This window comes from Canis aureus, chromosome 1 (genome assembly GCF_053574225.1).
Source record: "Canis aureus isolate CA01 chromosome 1, VMU_Caureus_v.1.0, whole genome shotgun sequence".
NCBI classification, from domain to species: domain Eukaryota; kingdom Metazoa; phylum Chordata; class Mammalia; order Carnivora; family Canidae; genus Canis; species Canis aureus.
The window spans coordinates 106399230-106420066 of NC_135611.1; the positions used below are offsets into that span (position 1 = coordinate 106399230).

Genomic DNA, 20837 nt, shown 5'->3' on the forward strand with positions numbered 1-20837 from the left:
AGAGATCCATACTCTTACCCTCCACTGTGATCTCGCTCTATGGCCCCCAGTAAAAAAGACTTTATTTTTTTAAAGTTTCCTGATGGTTATCGTTGAGGGCACCTTGCAATCGTGAGAACTACAAGGGTCAGTCCAGACACAACATTGGTTATCGCTAGGCTGAGACCACACAAAACAGTGGAGTGGATAGGAAGGCCTTGAGGAGATGGTGACATTTGAGCAAAGACCTATCCAAGGTGAGGCAGTGAGCTTGCAGATCTGTAAGAAGAGCATTGCTGGCAGAGGAACAGCGAGCGCAAACTGAGGCTGGAGAGTGGTGGTGGGGGTGAGTGGAGGAAAGAGCAAAGAGGCACCAAAGGGTATAGGCTTAGCTTCGGTTTTGAGACGGAAGCCAGAGAGTTTTGAGCAAAACAATGATAATGATCACCCCTTTATTCATGCAGCAAACATTTGCTGGTGCCTCCCAGGAACCAGGCCCTGGAAGGAGCAGTGGGGAAACAGAGCTGAGTCAGCCACAGTCCATGCCCTCAATGGGCTTTCCATCTGATGGGGACGGCAGGCATGAACACACAAAAGGATACGTGCCCCAGTGTGGTGTTAGCAAGGGCACAGGGGAGCCCAGAGTTAGGGTATCCTGCTCAACGTGGGGCATCAGAGAATGCCTTCTGAAGGAGGTAGTGTTTAAACCAGGCCCCAGAAGGTGAGTAAGAATGAGCATGAGAAGGCGGTGGGAGGGAGCCAAGGCTGAGAGAACAGCAGGTGCAGAGGTCTACAGGTCAGGAAGCACCCATGTGCTTGGACCCATGTGGAATGGCTGCCCCCAGGGCAGGATGGCTAGGGAGGAGCTAGCCCAAGTAGCGGGGCCCCTGAGAAGAGCAGAAAGCTGCTGTACACGTGGGCTGTATGTTGGGAATAATAGGGTGCTAGGGAGGCTTCAGACCAGACAGGACTAGCTCTGGGTATCAGAAAGCTCCTTCTGAGGCAATGTCCAGGAAGACTGCAGGGGGAAGCCAAAACAGAGCAGTGGCAAGGGCATGGGCATAGTGGGAATGGTTATGAGGGCTATTTAAGAGGCACGCACCAAGGGCTGGAAATCCTGCTAAACTCCAGGATATGTTTTGTAAGCATAAGAGCTCCCATATGAACCCCAATATGAGAAGTCCATCCTAAACAGACTGAACAGAAATAAAGATGTTTGCCACTGAGACAGATGGCCAGAGTAAACACAGGACAGTCTTTGGCTGAGGCAGAAAGCCATAGTAAGCACAGAGGGCAGAGCAGAGATGTTGCTAAGGCAGGAGCACTAGTCACCATGGAGGGAGACTTTGCTGTGGTCTTTGACCTTGGTAAATGCATCCCCTCCATAAACACAAAGAATCTTTAATTTTGATGAGTATGGCAGTGGATTTGTGAAAGGATCAAGGCCGATGATGCAGAAACCTCAGCTCCCAGAGTCAAAACTTTCTTCTCCTAAGGGATTTGCAGCCCAGTCTCAGAAAGATGGGCTTTCCAGTCTTCCCCCTTTGTGTGCTCTCCCAAGGCTGGGTAATTAGAGATTAATGTCAGATCTGAGGAAGTAGAAGCATTGGGTACAGAGATTCTGGAGGAAAGCAGATTTCCAGAGAGAAGCAGAGATTCTGTAAGGAGTCAGGAATTCTGGAGGGAAGTGGACTTTTTCGAGAGAGGTAGAGATTCTGGAGAGAAGCCTTTGAAATCATCTCATCCTTCTGCCTATTTAATACAGAGCCCCACCGCATGCCAGGTAGCAAACTAGACTCAGGGATTCAGCAGTGAAGCTGCAAGACAAGGCCTTGGCCCTCATGAAGCCTCAGTTCAAGTGAGAGAGACATTGATTTCATTCTGCAAATATTTACTGTGTACCTACTATATGCTAGGGCACAGAATCAGATAAGAAAGGAAAAAAAACCCTGCCCTATTAGAGATAACACTAAAGTTATATGAGACAGAATCCACAAGAAAGCAAGTAAGTAAAACATAAGGGACATCTAATGGTGATAAATTCCATAGGAAAAAAAAGACAAAAGGAAGCAAACACATAAAGCAATTATAGGTTGAAATATAGCCCCCCAGAAGAGGCTGAGATAGAAACTAGAATGCAATGTCTGCTCCAGACAAGGTGATCATGGGCACAGTGGCAGGAAGGGTGTCCCAGGCAAAGGGAACAGCGAAGACAAAAACCCTTAATTGAGAAGGCAACTACCATGCTGAGAAAATCAAAGAAGTCCAGGGAAGCTGAGGCACAGTGAATGATGGAGTGATATAAATGATGGAGTGATGAGGTTCGAGGGATGGTTGTAAGTCAGACAAGATGCTTTGGGTTTTATTCTATTTGCTGTGGGGAATCATAGATGGTTTTTTTAAAAAAAGATTATTTATTCATGGTGGGGGCGGTCAGAGACACAGGCAGAGGGAGAAGCAGGCTCCATGCAGGGAACCTAATGTGGGATTCGATCCCAGGACTCCAGGATTGTGCCCCAGGCCAAAGACAGGCGCTAAACCCCTGAGCCACCCAAGGATCCCCCATAGATAGGTTTTAAGCAGGTCTTAACATGATACTGTTTTATGTTTTAGGAACACGTTGGCTGCTGGACTTGGACTTGGGATGGGGTGGGGGAAGGTAGGAGTAGGGGTCAAATGTGGAAGCAGTGAGACTAGGTAGGATGCTACTGTACCTGTCCAGGTGAGAGATAAATGTGGCTTGGTAAGAGAGGAGAGAAGTGGATGGATTCCACGGCTATTTTGAAGGTAAGGTGACAGGAATTGCTGAAATGGGAGGTGGGAGTGGGGGAGGGATCAAGGACCACTCCCAGCTTCTGACCTGAGGAACAGGGAAAAGGATGGTGTCCTTTACTAACAAGAAGAAGACTTAAGGGGATGGTAGGGGTGAACCCACCTTCTCCCACTTTTTAAAAGGAAATAAGTAAGAGATAATAAAGATGGATGGAGGTAGGGCAGAAATGTTTGCTGCCTGTTGACCTGGCATCAGATGTGTCCAGGTGTGCATACAGAGGCTGCCTGGCATGTAGCAGATACGGGTGCTGACTCAGCCATTTGAGAGATTACCCAGAAAGTTTGGGTAATCAAAGAGATTCGTGAGATCAGCAGCAGAGGGGCATCAAGTCAGAAGGGTTTGAATCCCAGCTACACCACTTGCTCACCACGCAGTGTTGGGCAACCAACCTCATTTCTCTGGGTTTTCTCCACCTGTAGAATGGGAGTGATTATGTGTGCACCACGAAAGGCCAATGGGGGGATTAAGAGAGATGTGGCACATGGAGGTACTAGAAAAACTGCAAACCAAGAGCTGGTCAGGGGCCCAACAAGGCAGAGGTGAGGGTCCATGTGCTCATCCCACAAGCATTCATTCTCCTGTCCCAGGGCCTGGGGAATCCAGCAGAGGATTCCTTGCCCTCAGTGGCATACAAAAATATTTAAAGACACAGTGGCATAGCATTCAACAGCTGGATGACCCAGGTTCCAATCCTGGCTATGCCATTTGCACGAGTGACTTTTGTCTGCGACCCCATTTCCTCACCTGTAACATGCTGCTAATAAGAGTCTCTAAGCCTCATAAAGCTGCTATGGAGATTAAATGTGATCGTGTTTATGAGGTCTTTGGCAATCTGCCTGATGTTCATTATAAGCGAAGACAGAGACAGGCATTCCCTGACACAGGGACTCAGGAGCTTTGAAGAGAGAGGACCCTCTGGTTTTGCAGTCCCCCAGCCTCCATCTGGTCTGAGACCACCTCCCCTGTCACCCATTCCCACGGTAGCACCCTGGTCCCTATCTCCATCCAGAAGGGCTCCACCTCCAAAGCCACGAAACCCACATCCCACTCCCTGACCACAACCTCTCATGCTTCTAGAGCTGTGGGTGGCTCTGTCATACCTGTTCTTCCACCTCAAAGGCACCCCGACCCTCTCATGCCGCCTCCTGCCAAGCCCCTTCTGTCTGTACTTCCGGTACCCCACAATCCACTCTTTTCCCCACCTACAGTCCCAGCAACCTTGTCTTAGCATCCCTTCCACCATGAACCAGCCTTACACGGGCCTGCTTTTTGCTGGAGAAAAACAAAACATAATTGTCCAACTGCTCAAATGATGCCCCTTTAAATTCCTGATCGCCAGCTTCACCTGGGTACCTTCCCACCACCCTCACCTCTCCAACCCCACCCGCCCAGGTGCCCCTTGAGGTGAGCTGGCATCGATTTTCCCAGAGGAAACAGAAGCCAACCCAAGGGCCCTCCTCCTCTTCCTGCCACAAGACTCACACCCCACCCGAAACCTCACCCGCCCTTTCCTTCTTCCTTCCTGGAACAATGGAAGAGGCGTCTTTCCTCCTTTCTGGAGCTAATCCCACCACTCTGGCGGTTGCACCATCTGCCCCTTTGTTCTTGAGCATCTCGCTCCCTTTGGTTGTTAAGAGCTCTCCACCTGGGTTCGAATCATGGCGCCACCACTCAGTGTTGTGTAAACTTGGGTGGCGGACTCCTCTTCCTTGTCTGTACAGTGAAGATAATAAGAGCGTCTTTCTCATGAAACCGTGGGAAGGTTTGGTGAGTTAATTTATGAAAAATGTGCTAAAACAGTGTTGGACACACAAATCAGTGTATACATGGAATTGACCCTCAAATCAGCTTGGAAGACAATAGAAAATTCAGGTAGTGGAGCTGAGATTCCTATGGTCCTGGAGTTTGTACTCTTCCTCTTGTACTGACCAGCTGGGTGACCTTGGACAAGCCACTTTCCCTCAGCCTCAGTTTCTCAGTCTACAAAATGAGGACAAGGTAATACCAATCCCACTGGATCCACACTTTCCATGATTCATTCTGTTCCAGCCATGCTGGCCTCCTCACTGGCCCCCAGACACATCTCAGGACCTTTGTACTCGCTGCTTCTTCTGTCTAGAAGTCTTCTCCCAGGGATCCCTGACTACCTTCAGGTCTTTGCCTGAAGGTCACCTCTATTGGGTCTTCCCTACCCTACCCCACTTCTTCCCTGACCCTACTTTCTTCTTATTTTTCATAGCACTCATAAATTGTAACATTACATGTTATACTTAACTTTCTCTTGATTGCCCTCTCTTCTGGAATATAAGCTTCAGCGGGGCAGGGATTTTTTTTGTCTCTTTTGTTCATGGCTATATCCTCAGTGCTTAGAACCGTGACTCATGCATAGTGAGCGCTCTGTGTTGCTGAATGGAAGGAGGGAGAGGGGAAAGAAGGGAGGGAGGAAAGAAGCTAACGCACATGATGAATTTCCTTGGCCAAAGTGTGCAATGGAAGATGATTTTACCTTAAGAAGGAAGGAATTCTGACACATGCAACAACATGAACTTTGAGGACATTAAGCTCAGAGAAATAAGCCAATCACCAAGTGATTCCACCTCTGTGGGGTACCTACAGAGGTCAAACCCCACAGAGGCCAAAAGCAGTTGGAGGTTGGGGGGGGGGGGGCATGGATGAAAGGACGCGGAGATAGTGTTGGACAAGGTCAGAGAGTTCAGGCTGGGGAACGTGGAAACATTTCGGAGACAGGTGGCAGCGATGGTTGTACAACCATGTAAATGTACTCCAGGCCACTGAACTGTCCACTTCCAAATGATTTAAAGGGTGAATTTTATGTTCTGTGTGTTTTACTAAAATAAGAAAGCAAATCAATTTTTTACTTTTTATTTCTTTTATAAATTGATTTGTTTGCGAGAGTGAAAGAGAGCAGGGGGAGAGGCAGAGAGGGAGAGACTCTCCACTGAGCATGGAGCCTGTTCTAGGGCTCCTTCCAAGACCCTGAGATCATGACCTGAGCCGAAATCAAGAGCCAGCTGCCTAACCAACTGAGCCACCCAAGCGCCCCTCAATGCTATAATTAATTTTTATTTTTAAAGATCTTATTTTTAATTAATCTCTACACCCAACATAGGGCTCAAATTCACTATACTGAGATCAAGAATCAAATGCTCCACTGACTGAGCCAGCCAGGCATCCTGTAGATCAATTTTTTTTTTTTAAGTTTTGAACATTAAGGCACAAAAATAAAATTAAAAAATATAGCACGATGGCTGGCTGTGCCAAGCCCTCAGTAAATGGGAGCAGTTTTGTCCTTCCTTCCATTCTCACCAACCTTCACTGCTCACACACGTCTCCACCGCCACATCTTTAGGGCTGCCTTTACCCACCAGCCCCTCCCCCGCCTCCCCCCTCCCCGGCTTCCAGTCCCATCAGCCACCAAAACCTCCTAATCTCCCCTCTGTCCTTCTTCCCAGTGGCTGCCCAGCTGTGTCCCACCCTCGAATCTCTTCCTCCCTAAAAAGTTATCTCAACATCCCCAACACCACCCTTTCCTGGCCTTCCTTCTAGTTCTCCCCTTGCTCCTTCTCCCCCTAAACTGGGGGTCCTCCTTAGGGTCCCGTGCAGACTTCCCTGGTCCTCTCACTAATGCAGCCTCCCCTCACAGGCTCCCGGGGCTCTGGCTCCCAGCACCACTTGTGCTAATAACACCCCACCATTGTCTCTAACCTCCTAAGTCTCCTAAGCTCCAGACCTAGGTCTCCATGGAGGACCCTAAGGGCCCTGGGAGCTCACCCTTGGGCTTCTGCTTCTTGAGGCCACCTTTCTTTCCAGCCCTCTGAGCTCTATCACCATCCTCCTGCCTGAAGGTCTCTACTCAGAGCCCCTCAACTCCTTCCCCACCACCACCACCACCACCCGCCACCCTGTACACTCCCTCCATTCCCCTGGCAAACTCCTACTCGTCCACAACAGGCCCCAGCTTAGACAGCCTGCCCTTTGGGAACCCTTTTCTCCACTCCTGGGGTTCCATCAGGCCCTCCCACATTGCCTGTCATTGGGCACATAACCCCAGACCCACTTTCCTATTGGCCTACTGCCCTTTCCTACCAGTTCATGAGTACCTTGAAGGTGAGGACTCTGACCATCTGTTCATTCGTTTGTTCATTCATTAAATTTTTCTTGCACCCCCATGTCATTGAAAACAAGACTGGTAAGCTGGTGGGTGGAGTGGTGAGGAGGTGGCACAGGTTTTAGATGCTGGCAGGAGGGAACAGAGTAACATGGCTGGAGCATGCAGGGGCCCAGAGCTGGCCTGGGGAGTGAGAAGGCAGTGAAGGGTGCCTCTTTGTGGGCCATGGCCAGCCTTTTACTTGGGGCTCCCTGGGCCTCGCTCCGGGCTCCCTGGGGTTCACTGAAACATTCTGCTTAAGTGGAGCATTTTCTTTTAGGGCGAGGGAGGCCACATGTTTTCCAAAGTCTCCCAGCTCAGTGGAGGGTCCCCATGAGTCCATCAAATCAAGGTTTATGCTCAGATGGAAGGGGTGGGCTTGCACTAACCAGGAAATTCTGTTTTGTTGCTCTTTATCTTGAGATTCTTATGAAAAAAGAAAAAGGGAAATAACTTAAGGTCTCCAAGAAGTTGCTATGATAGTAGCAGTCTTGTGGGCTGATTCCCTCAGCTTCCTCTGATGGTGATGTCCTCGGAGATAAATAACTGCAGGCCTGACCGTAGCCATATCGGCTCCAGGAAATCCACGAGGGCCAGTAGCCTAGTTCTGTGTTGGCTGTCCATATGTGCATCTGTTTGCCCGTGTGCATATGTGCATGTGTGTGCATGAGTGTTTCTATGTAGTGTTACCTCCTGTATAGATCGTGTCACCACAAGGGCCCCCAGATGCAGAGCAGCCCCCTCCCCATCACCTTGTGCCCTGATTGGGGGGGGAGTCTTTACTCCAGTTCAGCTTCCCACCCCTCTAGTTTGCCAGGGCCCCTCAGAGCTGGGTCAAAGGAAACAGAAGTGCACACAGGGAGATGGGCATGTGGATTCAGGTGCACAGTGTCAGTCCCCAGATAGAGAGACAGGGCTAAGTGGCAGCCCAGGCAGAGAGGGAGGAAAGTAGTTTGGGAGTCAGCCTGAGTCGGGGGTCGGGGGGTCGGGGGAGGGCGTCGGGGGAGGCGTTGGGATGTTGGGAGAGGGAGAAGATGCAGAGACTGCATCCTGGGTCACTGTGCCCTGCTCAGGCCCAGGGACAAATTGCAATCCTTAGGGAATTTGAGAGGCTGGGGAGGTGCTGAGGGCAGGGGACCCTGCCCCTAAGTTAGGAAGGGTCCCTTGAGCCCTTCCCCACCTCGCCACTGTCTCTCTCCCTCCCTCTGGGTCTCCATCTCTGTCTCTGTCTCCCACTCTGCCCCCACCCCTCTGCAGAGCCCAGGCTGGGGGCCCCAGTTCTGCACTCCCCCTCCCCTTTCCTGCTGGGGCCCCTGCTCCCCAAATTTTCAGGACTGTGAGAACCACAAAGTGAGAGAGCCTGGGGGACCAAACAGTCCCAGGTGCTACCGCCCCTCCTGTCTCCTGCCAGCTCCCAGCCCCACCCCCTCACTGTGGTCACCTTCCATCTCAGCCTCCAGGGCTATATGTGTCCCCATCACCTGGTTACCTGTCTCCCGACTCCCCCTCCTCTGCCTTGCCCCGCATCTTCCTCCTCCTCCCCTCCGTCTGTGCCATCTTGTCTCCCCACCCCTCCTCCCCTCCTCCCCTCCTCCCATCCTCTTGCGGTTAGTCGGTGTGTGGTGGGGGCCTGGGCATGTGTGTGTGTGTGTGGTTGGGGCCTGGGCATGTGTGTGTGTGTGTAGGGGGGGGACCGGGCATGTGTGCAATCTGCCTTCCTTCTCTCCACCTTCCTTTTTCTCTTCCTTTGTGTCTATTTCTATTCTGTCTTCAGCCTCTTGCCTCTGCTTTTCCATATCTTTCTCGGCTTTCCCACTCTCCCCGCTCCATGAATCTCTTGTCTCTGGGCCTCCCCTGTTCCCTTGTCTTCCCACCTCCCCTCCCCCGCCCCGACAATGTTCCCTTCCTTCTCCTTCACCATCTTTGCCTAGTCTCTGTCCCTCTGACACCTGTCTCTCTGGCCTGTGTTTCTCTGACCCTTCTCTGGCTCTTCACCTTCGTTTGTCACTTCTCTTACATTTCCCAGCCTTTTCTGTGTCTCTGTCTCCCACTCCCAACCCCTCCCAGCAGCTTCCCTGGAGCCCTCCCACCTTGTCCACCCTGCCCTGGGGTCCCCCCTCCCTGGGTTCCTCCCAGAATAAACACCTTCACTGGGCCGGTTCTCATTAATGTTGTGGCTGCTTCTCTGGCCAGAGAGGGGAGGGAGGAGATGGGACCAGGGAGTCCTGGAATGGAAACTGGCCAATTAAAAAAAAAAATGTCAGGAGAAGGGCGGGGGACAGGGCCAGCTGCCCAGACCAGGGATAAAAGGCCTCCACGGAGTGACAGGGAGGCAAGACACCACCCCCACTTCCTCCACACACAGAGGCACATCCATGGCTCTAAGGGTCTGGGTCTCTGTCTAAGGCCCTCTCTGTCCCTGTCCCTCAAACTCTGGGTCTTTGGTAGCCTACTTCTCTCTCACTTTCCCTCTGCATTTGCCAGAACCTGACCCCCGTCCCCAGAATGTTCCTCCTGCTGACAGCACTCCAGATCATAGCTCTAGGTAAGAAAGCAGTGGGGTCTGGGGTGGGGACAATCCCCCCGCCCGAGGGTTCCCAGGGACCCAGTGTGCTCATGGGTAAGCTGGTGAGAAGGTGTGGAGGTGGTTTTGGGGGTCATGACTGAGGAGCAAGCAGGAGGGGGACTGGGTTCTTAGTCATGAAGATATCAGGAAATAATAGGGTACAGGAGTTGAAGATGATGGAGAGGAATAAATGAGGCATTATGGAGAAGTGTCCATTCCTGTGTGGGTTTTATTTAAAAGGAGGGCTGCAGAACTAAAGGAAAGACAGCATGTTGTTGGCGGTGATGGGGGTGGGTGGTGAGGGTAGGGGAGTGGGATCACAAGGAGGGGTGTGACATGGCAGATGGAGTGAGTGTGGGGTGAGATGGTAGATTCTGGGTCATACACGGGGGAAGATTGCAAAAAGGACAAGGAGCTCCTTGAATGTGTTGGAGAAGGATTAATGGGAGGGGGAATTGCGGTGTATTGTAAAAAGTGATGATAGAAAGTATTCGTGGTAGAGTCAAAGATAGTAGATATGTCAGAGCCCTGGATGAGGTGGCTGTGGGATCAAGTGTTATACTATGGAGGCGATGGGGAGTCATGTATCAGAAAACTCTTGATTTTGTTGGCACAATAATGAGGGCGACATTGGGCATATTTCAAACTGGGTGGGGCAGATAGAGGTGTTTGGTTTAGGGATTAGGTAAAGAAAGGGGATTTGTGGATCCCAGACATCCTAGAGAGTTGGGGAGTCAGAGCATTTGTTCATCTGCTTTCCACCTACCCCATCTCTACCTGTTCCAGCCATGGCACAGAGCCAAAGGGATGAGAACAAGATAATTGGTGGTTATACATGCATCCAGAACTCCCAGCCATGGCAGGCAGCCCTGCTGGCAGGTCCCTTTCGTCGTTTCCTCTGTGGAGGGGCCCTGCTATCACGCCAGTGGGTCATCACCGCTGCTCACTGTGCACGCCCGTGAGTAACCTCCTCCCCTATTCTTGTCCAAGTGAATTCCAGAGTCTAGAGCCCCAGAGCTCAGCTAAGAACCTGGAGCATTGTGTTGAACCTAATGTAGTAGCTGGGTCCTGGTTTGGGGTCTAGATAAGAGCCTCAAATTACCAACACAGCCCAGAATATGGAATCCAGCCACAAATCATGAACTCAGTTTAGATTCTTTTCTTTTTTTTTTTTTTTTTAAGATTTTATTTATTTATTTAGAGAGAGAGTGCATGGGGAAAGGGGCAGAGGGAGACACAGAATCTCCAGCAGACTCCATGCTGAGTGCAGAGCCCAACTCAGGGCTTCATCCCACGACCCTGAGACCATGACCCTGAGATTATGACCCCAGATGAAATCAAGAATCCAATGCTCAACCGACTGAGCCACCCAGGCACCCCTCAGTTTAGATTCTGAAAATAGGGGCACCTGGGTGGCTCAGTCAGTTGTGTCTGCCTTCTGCTCAGGTCGTGATCCCGGGGTCCTAGGATTGAGGTCCACATCGGGCTCCCTGCTCAGTGGAGAGCCTGCTTCTCTCTCTCCCTCGGCTCCTCTTCCTACTCATGCTCTCTCTCTCTCTCTCTCTCAAATAAATAAATACAATCTTTAAAAAAATATTCTGAAAGCAGATTGAACCCATATGCCAGTTCAGAGTCCCATACAAAACCTAGAACCTGACATAATCTGGAAATCTGTCTAGAGGCCAAGCTGTATATAGAGACTAAGATTAGGAATCCATTCCAGATTGATGGTTCAGTTTAGGGCACAGGCTACATTCAGAAACTCAGGATCTCTCTCAAAACTTAGAATTCAAAGTCTAGTCCAGACCTGCAGTCCAGCCATAAATCCAGAACCCTGCTTACAGCTATAACATACAGCTCAGAATGTAGGATAGAACCAGAACCCATTCTAGATGCAATGTTTAATTCAGAGTCTAGTCAATAGCTCCTTTTTGAGCAACCAGGAACCCAAAGTTCAATCCAGTGTCTAAATCCCAGAATGCAGACCATAATCTGAAGCCCCATACAGAATTCAGAGCCTCTCAAAGAGTCTAGATCTAAACTTAGAACCCAGATCCCAGACAGAAGCCCACCCAGTACCTATAAGGCAAATCTAATGCCATAAACTAAAGTTTGATGTAGAACCTAGAGCTCAGAACTAAGCCCAGAGTCTAGAATGCAAAGTTCAGAATGCAAGCCAACATCTAGAAACTTGGATCCAAACCATAACCTGGAGCTCCATCTAGAACCCAGAGCTCGACCTGAGGCAGGTTCTTCAGACCAGAGTCTAGAAGCAAGAGCCCAGACCATAACTGTAATCAATCCGAAACAGAGCCCAGCCAAGAATCAAGAACGTTTAGGACCCTAAGCTCAAATACAGAGTTCATACCATTGTCTAAAACCAGATCATAAACCAGAATTTAAGCAAGAATCCAGAACTCAAATCCATATCCAGAATCCATTGTTCTATATAGAATTGAGCCTACCCTAAGACTAAAAGCTCAAAGCAACATCTAGAATCCAGACTCAAACTATAATGCAGAGCTCAAAATAGAACCTGCAGCCTATCCTAACACCAAGAGCTCACACTCATGTCTAGAAAGTATGCCATGATCCAGACTCAATCTACAGAGCCCAGATCCTAGTTTAGACTCAAAAGTTCAAAATATCTAGAATCCAGGGGCCAGGCTGGAACCAGGACAGAGCCTCCCTGGAGCCTACTCCATGATAACAATTCTGATGTAGAGCCTAAAGCCACAGCCTAGAGTCTCAGTTGGAACTCCGAGCCTAGAACCCAGGATTGAGCCAAGAACTCTCAACCATCACCTCACATCCAAGCCAGAAACCAGAGCAAAGCTCAAGAGAGGAAGGGGCAGATGGTGGCATTGGCCTAAGAGGGAATGCCCAGGAAAGAGCACAAGAGTCCATCAAATATTCCACAAGCAGTTCAGACTTTTGGAAAATTCATCACCAGATAAGGGAATCAGGCCAGAGGGTGGGGAGTGGTCTCCAGGTCAGATCCTGAGCATTCCTACTTTTGGGGGACATGGACCAGGATCCTTCGCATAGCCCTGGGCAAGCACAACCTGAAGAACTGGGAGGCCACCCAGCAGGTGCTGCGTGTAGTTCGCCAGGTGCCGCACCCCCAGTACAACTCCCAGACCCACAATAACGACCTGATGCTGCTGCAGCTGGAGCGGCCCATTCAGCTGGGGAGGGCAGTGAGGCCCATCACCATAGCCAGTTCCTGTGCCCGCCCAGGAACTTCCTGCCTCGTGTCGGGCTGGGGTACCACATCTAGCCCCATCGGTGAGTACTCCCACATCCTGAAAAGGAAGGGCTGGGGGCCTGGACTCCTGGGTCTGAGGGAGGAGGAGGTGGATCCCCAGACTCTTGGTCCTACTGGAAGGTAGATCCCACTTGTAACCCTTCCCCCAGTCAGGTACCCTAACTCCCTGCAATGCGTGAACATCAATATCTCCTCGGATCAGGAGTGTCGGCAGGCTTATTCCCAAGCCATCACCGTTGGCATGGTCTGTGCAGGTGTTCCCCAAGGTGGGAAGGACTCTTGTCAGGTGAGGTCCAAGGGGATTGTCTGGAGCTGGGACTTGGGTATCAAACAATCTGGGGAGCATGAAAATCAGCGGAGGCCTCCCCAGAAACAGAGAGATTGTAATAGTTGGGCTGCCTCCTAGCTGTACACCCTTGGACTCCCTCTTTGCCTCAGTTTACTCATCTGTAAAATGGACATAGCACCTCTTAGGGCAAGTGGTGGAATTAGATGGTATCCCACGGAAAGAGTACAGAGCCATGCCAGCACTTACCACTGCCCTCATTGCTGTTATTACTTACATATGAGCACCAGGAAATCCGTGCTCAGGGACTCTAGAGACCTTAGTCCATCCCTGAGAGGTGACTCTAGAGATGGGGAGATATAAAGAGGCACATGCAGCTTTCTAGAGCAGTGCAGTGAGCCCCAGGGGTCAGTCCAGGGCAGAGTTAGCAGGCATCAGTGAAGAGGGAAAGCAGTGACCCCAACTCTTTGGACAGATATCTCCAGAGCCTTGCAAGGGATCTCAGCCCACCTCCTTCCCCATCCCTGTCTCTTGGATTTTCCATACCCATGGCTCTGAACATCTGTCCATGAGTGTCTCCATCTCGGCCTCTCCCTTTTCAGGGTGACTCGGGGGGACCCCTGGTGTGCAAAGGACAGCTCCAAGGCCTCGTGTCCTGGGGGATGGAGCACTGTGCCCTGCCCGGCTACCCTGGAGTCTACACCAACCTGTGCAAGTACCGAACCTGGATCCAGAACACCATATGGAGCAAATGATTGCTGCTGTAACTGAACATCAGCTGCCCACTTGCTTCACCAGACCCTGCTCTCTCTCCACTCAAGACCCAGGGTCATGGGCCCCCAGCCCTTTCCTCCCTCAGACCCAGAAGTCTTCACCCTCAGCCCCCTGTTCCCTCAGACCCTGGAGTCCAGACCCCAAACCCCTCCTCCCTCAAACCCAGGAGTCCAGATCTCCAACTTCTCCTCCCTCAGACCCAGGAATCCAGACCTCCAGCTTCTCCTCCCTCAGACCCATGAGTCCAGGACCCCGGCCTCTTGATCCGGACCCCTGGCCCATGAATCTCCTTTTCCAGAGAAGTCCTTCATGGTTCCTCTCCCTACTCCCACAGCATCATTATTTAAGGCCCCTTAGATATGGAAACAGGAGTGTGAAAGCACAAAACTGGCACCATCCCCCAGGGAAGACATTTTTCAAAACTCTTACTATCTCAAAACACCAGATAAATAATAAGAAAAAAATGGAATAATCCTAAATTCCATTCACCTGTTCATTTAATTCATCCAATGACTATACCTACAGTGGCTTCATTGTATCCAGCCAGGAACCACATTCCTGACAAGTGGCTGGATGGTGTGTGCTGCTCCCTGGAGGCACCCCCCCCCCCCCCATCCACCATATCTGGTGTGGTAGAAGGAAATGCCCAGCCTTGCAGCATGACCCTGAGCAAGATTGCCCTCCCTGAGCCACTGCTTCAGGTCCTGTGAGCAGGGATGGCTGAAGTTCAGAGCAGGGAGGGCAAAGACTCACCTTGTTTCTTGGAAAACCGTATGCAAATAAAAAGGTCCTCTTTTTCCTAATCAGATCTCAGGTGAGGAGAGTTGAGTTAATCACGCTCTGGAGTTCAAGTCCTGGCAGAGACCTGCTCTCATTTTATTTCTTGATTCCATCTGTCATCCCTGGCTCCAGTACCTTCCCTCCCCACAGGCATCAATACAAATGGCCTTGAATACCATGTGTCCTTGCAAAACATGCCTCATCTGTCACAAGCTATTGCTGCTAATTTACATGAAGCCATTGTATTACGAGTCTCATTCTCTTTCTTACTTTCATTCGTCAAAGACTATTTATTGGGTACACAGTACACCAGGCATTATTCTAGGTGCTGAGCTTCCCCTCACAAGTTTCCCCTCACAGAACTTCTACTCCAGCAGGACGTGACACACCAGAAACAACAAATATAATTAAAGAGTTAATAGAAGGTCACAAGCTTAGCTCAGTTGGTGGAGCATGCAACTCTTGATCTTGAGGTTGTGGGTTCAAACCCCATGCTATAATTTGGCCTGCATCCTTCTATAAAGCCAAATAAAAGTAGTTTAGGGGCACATGGGTGTCTCAGTGGCTGATCTTCTGCCTTCAGCTCAGAGCGTGATCCCCGGGTCCTGGGATGGAGTCCTGCATCAGGCTCCCAGCAGGGAGCCTGCTTCTCCTCTGCCTATGTCTCTCTGCTTTTCTCTCGGTGGTGTGTGTCTCTCATGAATAAATAAATAAAATCTTTAAAAAATAAACAAATAAAAAGTAGTTTAGATCAAAGATTAACCCAATTCCCAAACTATACTCCCCACTGTGATGATTGAATACTGCATTTTATTGCTTCTCAGATGCACATTCCTTCACATTTTTAACAATTCTGAAATCAGGCAGCATTTTACAACCAATAGTATCTTAGCATTATATCATAATTTAAATGACAGTTTCTTTCTCTATCTCAGAGGTATGCAAAATAATAGTGCAAATACAATCACCAGCACCTTAAATCTGATGATACAGGGTATCATGGAAGGTGGGTGTAGGTGAGGAGTCAGGTTGAAGTATTTTTTTAAGTTGGCTCTACACCCAATGTGGGGTTTGAACTCACAACCCTCAGATTAAGAGTCACATGTTCTACTGACTGAGCCAAGATTGAGGCACCAAGATTGAGGTATTAAATATGTGATATTGGGCAGCCCCAGTGGCGCAGCGGTTTAGCGCCACCTGCAGCCCAGGGCGTAATCCTGGAGACCGAGGATCGAGTCCCACATCAGGCTCTCTGCATGGAGCCTGCTTCTCCCTCTGCCTGTGTCTCTGCCTCTCTCTCTCTGTGTCTCTATGAACAAATAAATAAAATCTTTAAAAAAAAATGTGATCTTACTCCACCAAACACTGTATTAACGACCTCTCCATGTTGCTGTTTGCTCATCTAGTTTATTGCTTCTAACAGCTACAGAGTGTTCTCCACCTGTGCTGTCCAATGGTAACCACTAGCTATATGTGGTTCTTTAATTTTTAAATTTAAATTAGCTAAATTTAGGGGCTCCTGGGTGGCTCAGGTCATGATCCCAGGGTCCTGGGATCAAGTCCCACGTCGGGCTCCCAGCTCAGTGGGAAGTCTGCTTCTCCCTCTGCTCTTCCCCTTGCTTGTGCTCTCTCGAATAAATAAATAAACTCTTTTTTAAAAATTAGTTAAATTTAATACATGTTAGGTTTCCATTCCTTAGCTGCTCTCGCCACATTTCCAGGGCTCAGTAACGGTATGTAGCTGCCATTTTGGACAGTGTAGATAAATAGGATATTTCCATCATCTCACAAAGTTCTATTGGAGAGGACTACTCTCCAATAGTCTATACCCTTGTTTTTCAAAGTGTGGGTCTAAGGAACAGCAGCATTGGAATTAGCTGGAGCTTAGTAGATGTCAGAGTCTTAGGCCTCACTACAGACCAAAAGAACCAGAATCTGTATTTTAACAGGATCCACAGGGACACAATGCATATTAAAGTTTGAGAAGCACCATCTCCTGGTATATATCCACCATGTTTAAGGACCCAGTTCGTTGATGATGGACACCTAGTTTCCCTCCACTACCTAAGTAATAATGCAATGACTATTTGGGGACATGCCCCTTCCGTGCCTATAGACTTCTCTGGAATATTCACAAAAGTGGGACCACTGGATCAAAAGGATCAAAAGGCCTTCTCTTAATCAATTTCACCAAGTACTAGTAGGTTTTTTGTCTAGATAAGGATTCCTATCTCCCACACCCTCAGCAATGCTTGCAGTTCATTCTGCAAATGTAAGTCACATCTGCATGTGACAAAAGTGAATATTCATTGCATTTTATTGAATATTTATCTTTATTCAATATTTTTTGAATATTCATCCAGCAAATATATTCATTAAATTTTATTATACACCAGGTACTGTTATAGAATAAAACAGATCAACACTTCTGCCCCCAGGGCACTCACTTCTGATGGAAATAAATAAATGAATGAGTAAAACATGAAGTATTACAGATGGGAGTGCCTTGCATAAAAGTCAAGCAAAGTAAGAGAGATAGAGAATGTCAGAGGAGGGATTTGAAATAGGTGGTTGTGCGATAAGGGTTAACTCGTGGGATGCCTGGGTGGCTCAGCGGTCGAGCTGTCTGCCTTTCGTCCCAGGGCGATCCTGATGATCCCACATCAGGCTCCCAGCATGGAGCCTGCTTCTCTCTCTGCCTATGTCTCTGCCTCTGTGTGTGTGTGTTCTCTCATGAATAAATAAATAAAATCTTAAAAAATATATATATAAGGGTTAACTCGGCAGGCCTGGGTGGTCCAAAACTCTGCGCAGAAGGAAAGGTTTGGCCCTTGCCTGTTATTTGGCCTGATAACAATGTCTTTGTTTACCTGGGGGCCTTAGTCTGCCAAATAGCCTATCCTTATAAAAATGACATGGTAGAGGCCTTGGGTCATGTTGTATCAATTTTACCTCTGCAGGAGCTAGAGACTCAGGTCAGCCATGCAAGCAGACAGCCATGTGCCTTTGGACATCAAAACACAGGGGAACTTCCCTGGTTGAACTACCCTGTGAGTGCTGCTGGGGAAGCAGGTGCTGTCTGCACAACCTCAGGGAGAGAGGACATCCGAAATGTTGTGCCTGGTTTCTCCCAGACTCTGCCCTGTGCACCATTTTCCTCTGCTTATTTTATTATATATATAAATATATATATATTATTAGTCTATATATCGACTATATATATATATTATTAGTCTATATTACTCCCAGGACCCTGGGATCATGAACTGAGCCGAAAGCAGACACTTAACCAACTAAGCCACCCAGATACGCCTTATTTTATGCTATATTTTTACTTGTAATAAGCCGAAGCCATGATTAGAGCAGCTTCTCTGGGTTCTGGGAGTCCTTCTAGTGATTCATTGAACTTGTCCTCGGAATTCCCAGGTACATTGGTCAAGAAAGTCTTCAGGGAGAGGAGGACAAGAATGGAAGAAACCATGTAGATATCCAGCTTGGAAGAGGCTCTGAGAGTGTGCCTGGCATGAGAAAGGCAGGAAAAGGGAAACAGTTGATGATGTCTAGGGGCTTGTAGGCCACCGTCAGGAAATGGGACATTCACTCCAAGTGAGATGGGAGGCACTGCAGGGTTTTGAGAGGAGGACTGATCTGCCCTGATTCACATTCTCGTAAAAGGTCACCCTGGCTGCTTTCTCAAACACAGAATTTAGGTGGACAGGCTAGAAACAGGGAGACCAGATAGGAAATATGCAACAATCTAGGTGGGAGAAAATGGTGGCTGCGAGGGACCAGGTGTCAAGGATGAAAGGTATTGAGAAATTGTCAGATTTGGGTCAGATACTGGGGCACCTAGGTGGCTCAGTCTGTTAGCCATCTGCCTTTAGCTCAGGTCATGATCCTGGAGTCCTGGGATTAAGCCCCACATGGGGCTCCCTACTCAGTGGATAATGTGTTTCTCCCTCACCCTCTGCCCCTACACCCACTTGTGCTCGCTCTCTCTCAAATAAATAAAATCGTAAAAAAAAAAAAAAAAAAAAAAAAAAAAAAGATGTGGGGCCTATTTTGAAGACAGAGCTGACACATGTGGTGTGAGAGAAGGAATCCAAAGGAGAAATGAAAGTTTTCACTGTTGAAGACTAGAAAGATGGAGAGATCACCTGGTAAAGATCAAGGCTGCAAGAGGAGCCTGTTTGGTTTTGGACATGCAGATGTGGAGCAAGCCATTGGATGTCAAGTTGTGAGTTCAGGAGCAAAGTTTGGCTGGAGACTTAAATTTGGGAGTCATCAGCATGTAGATGGTATTTAAAGCCACCAGGCTGGATGAGATTACCGAGGGAGTGAGTGTAGACAGAGGAGAGGAGAGGACCAAGTACCAAGGCCTGAGGTGCTCCGCCATGTAGAGACGGGACAGGAGCAAACAGCAGCAGACATGGGTGAGGAATACGCATTGAGCTATGAGGAAGACCAGGAGGATATAGTGTCCCAGAAGTGGAGGAAAAATCTCTTTGAAGGAACAGGGAGTGATCCACTTGTTAAACGTTGCTGATAACTGAAGTAAGATGGGTTCAGCAACACAGAAGTTATTGGTACTCTGGACAGGGTATGGCCCATGGAGCAGTCAGGGAGAAAGCCTGCATGGAGGGGGCTCAAGAGAGAACAGGAGGTTAGGAGCTGCAGACAATGAGGGTAGCCGACTTTTTAGAAAAAATTGCCATCATGGGGAGAAAGAAATTGGGCTAAAAAAAAAAGCTGAAGGAGAGTCTGAAGGTTGAGAGGTTTCATTTTTTTGTTTTTGTTTTAATTAATTAATTAATTAAAAGATTTTATTTCTTTATTCATGACAGACACACAGAAAGAAAAGCAGAGACACAGGCAGAGGGAGAAGCAGGGACCCCGATGCGGGACTGGATCCCAGGAATCCGGGATCACACCCCAAGCCAAAGGCAAGTGCTCAACCGCTGAGCCATCTAGGCATCTCTGTTTTAATCCTTTTAATGGAACAATTTAATGGGAGCAACTGTAGCATGTTCAGATGTTAATGGGACTGCTCATTGGGGAAGCAAAAAATTGATGCAGGCAAGGGAGTGCAGAGCTGCTGGCTGGAATGGTGTCCCCAAGGAAGTGAGAGGGGAAGAGATAGCAGGCACAAGTGGAGGGGTCTGTCTTAGATGGAGGCGAAGACTGTTCATCTATAGAAATAGGACAGGAGGCAGAGGATGTGGGCACAGACACAGGTAGGTGGCGAGACTGATCTTTCTAGTTTTTGCTATTCTGATGGGTGGAAAGTGGTTTTCTGTTGCTGCACAGGAAAGATGGTGACTGGGGTGACATCCTTCCCATCATGGATACAGCTGTAGAGAAGAACTCATGGATCTCCACTCCATGTGCATCTTTCCCTCCAAGAGCACAAGTCTGGTTTCTCCCCAGGCTTCTCCACCTCTCCATCTCTACGTCTTCATGCCTCTTTCTCCCTTTTCATTCCCTCTGCCCTCTCCCACCCACCCTGTCTTTCTATCACTGTGTATTTATCCCTTTGTATCTTTCTCTGTCTCCCCCTCCCTTTACGTTTGCATCGGGGCCTCTCCTCTGAGCCTGGGTGTGGGGCCAACTTTCTCATCCCAGCCAGCACTTCCAACCAGAACTTCCAGTCCTTGCTTGACAAAGAACCCCATTTTGAAGCCAAGCTAGGGTGGGGCCTCCGGAAACCTCAGGCTACCTCCATCTCTAGCTCTACTTATTTAACAAGCACATTTGTGGCCCTTGGTCTGAGTCAGGCTCTCATCTAAGCACCTTCAAATAATAACTCATTTAACCCTTCTCTATAAGACATGGAGATCCTATACTATTGATTGCACAATTTTGCAATTGGAAACACTGAGGTACAGGGGGATCATGTCATTTGAACACATGTCACTTGAATGGTCTAGCTCCAGAGTCTCAGCTCTGAATCACTATGGATACTGCCTCTTTTTCCAGTCCTTTCTCCAGCTTTGCCTTCTGATGGGGGAAAACCCCTGATCTATGAGACAGTACACCTTGTTTGGTCTAGTTGTGTGACTTTCAGCAGCTCACTGCCCTCTGTGGGCTCCAGTTGCTCCCAGTCAGGTGACGGGGGTGGAATGCACCCAACTCCCAGTAGGTCCATGACCTTACTTCAACCTGAGTCAGCCAACCTAAGTCCAG

The 20837-nt window shown here is 48.9% G+C and overlaps 1 protein-coding gene across 1 annotated transcript; it reads left to right on the plus strand.

Annotated features, from left to right (window-relative positions):
- The first annotated feature begins 9819 nt into the window (after positions 1 to 9819).
- Positions 9820 to 15998, plus strand: KLK14 (kallikrein related peptidase 14). Its single transcript, XM_077843739.1, has 4 exons — positions 9820 to 10504; positions 12581 to 12834; positions 12964 to 13100; positions 13703 to 15998. Exons 1-4 carry the CDS (start codon positions 10335 to 10337, stop codon positions 13853 to 13855), a joined length of 714 nt encoding a protein of 237 aa, XP_077699865.1. The 5' UTR covers positions 9820 to 10334; the 3' UTR covers positions 13856 to 15998.
- The last annotated feature ends 4839 nt before the right edge of the window (positions 15999 to 20837 follow it).

Bases quoted from the DNA above. Each gene is read 5' to 3' on its own strand.
- KLK14 (XM_077843739.1), top strand. From the start codon at position 10,335: ATGGCACAGAGCCAAAGGGATGAGAACAAGATAATTGGTGGTTATACA. The intron at 12,835-12,963 runs GTGAGTACTCCC...CCCTTCCCCCAG, and splicing joins TACCACATCTAGCCCCATCG to TCAGGTACCCTAACTCCCTG. The intron at 13,101-13,702 runs GTGAGGTCCAAG...CTCCCTTTTCAG, and splicing joins GTGGGAAGGACTCTTGTCAG to GGTGACTCGGGGGGACCCCT.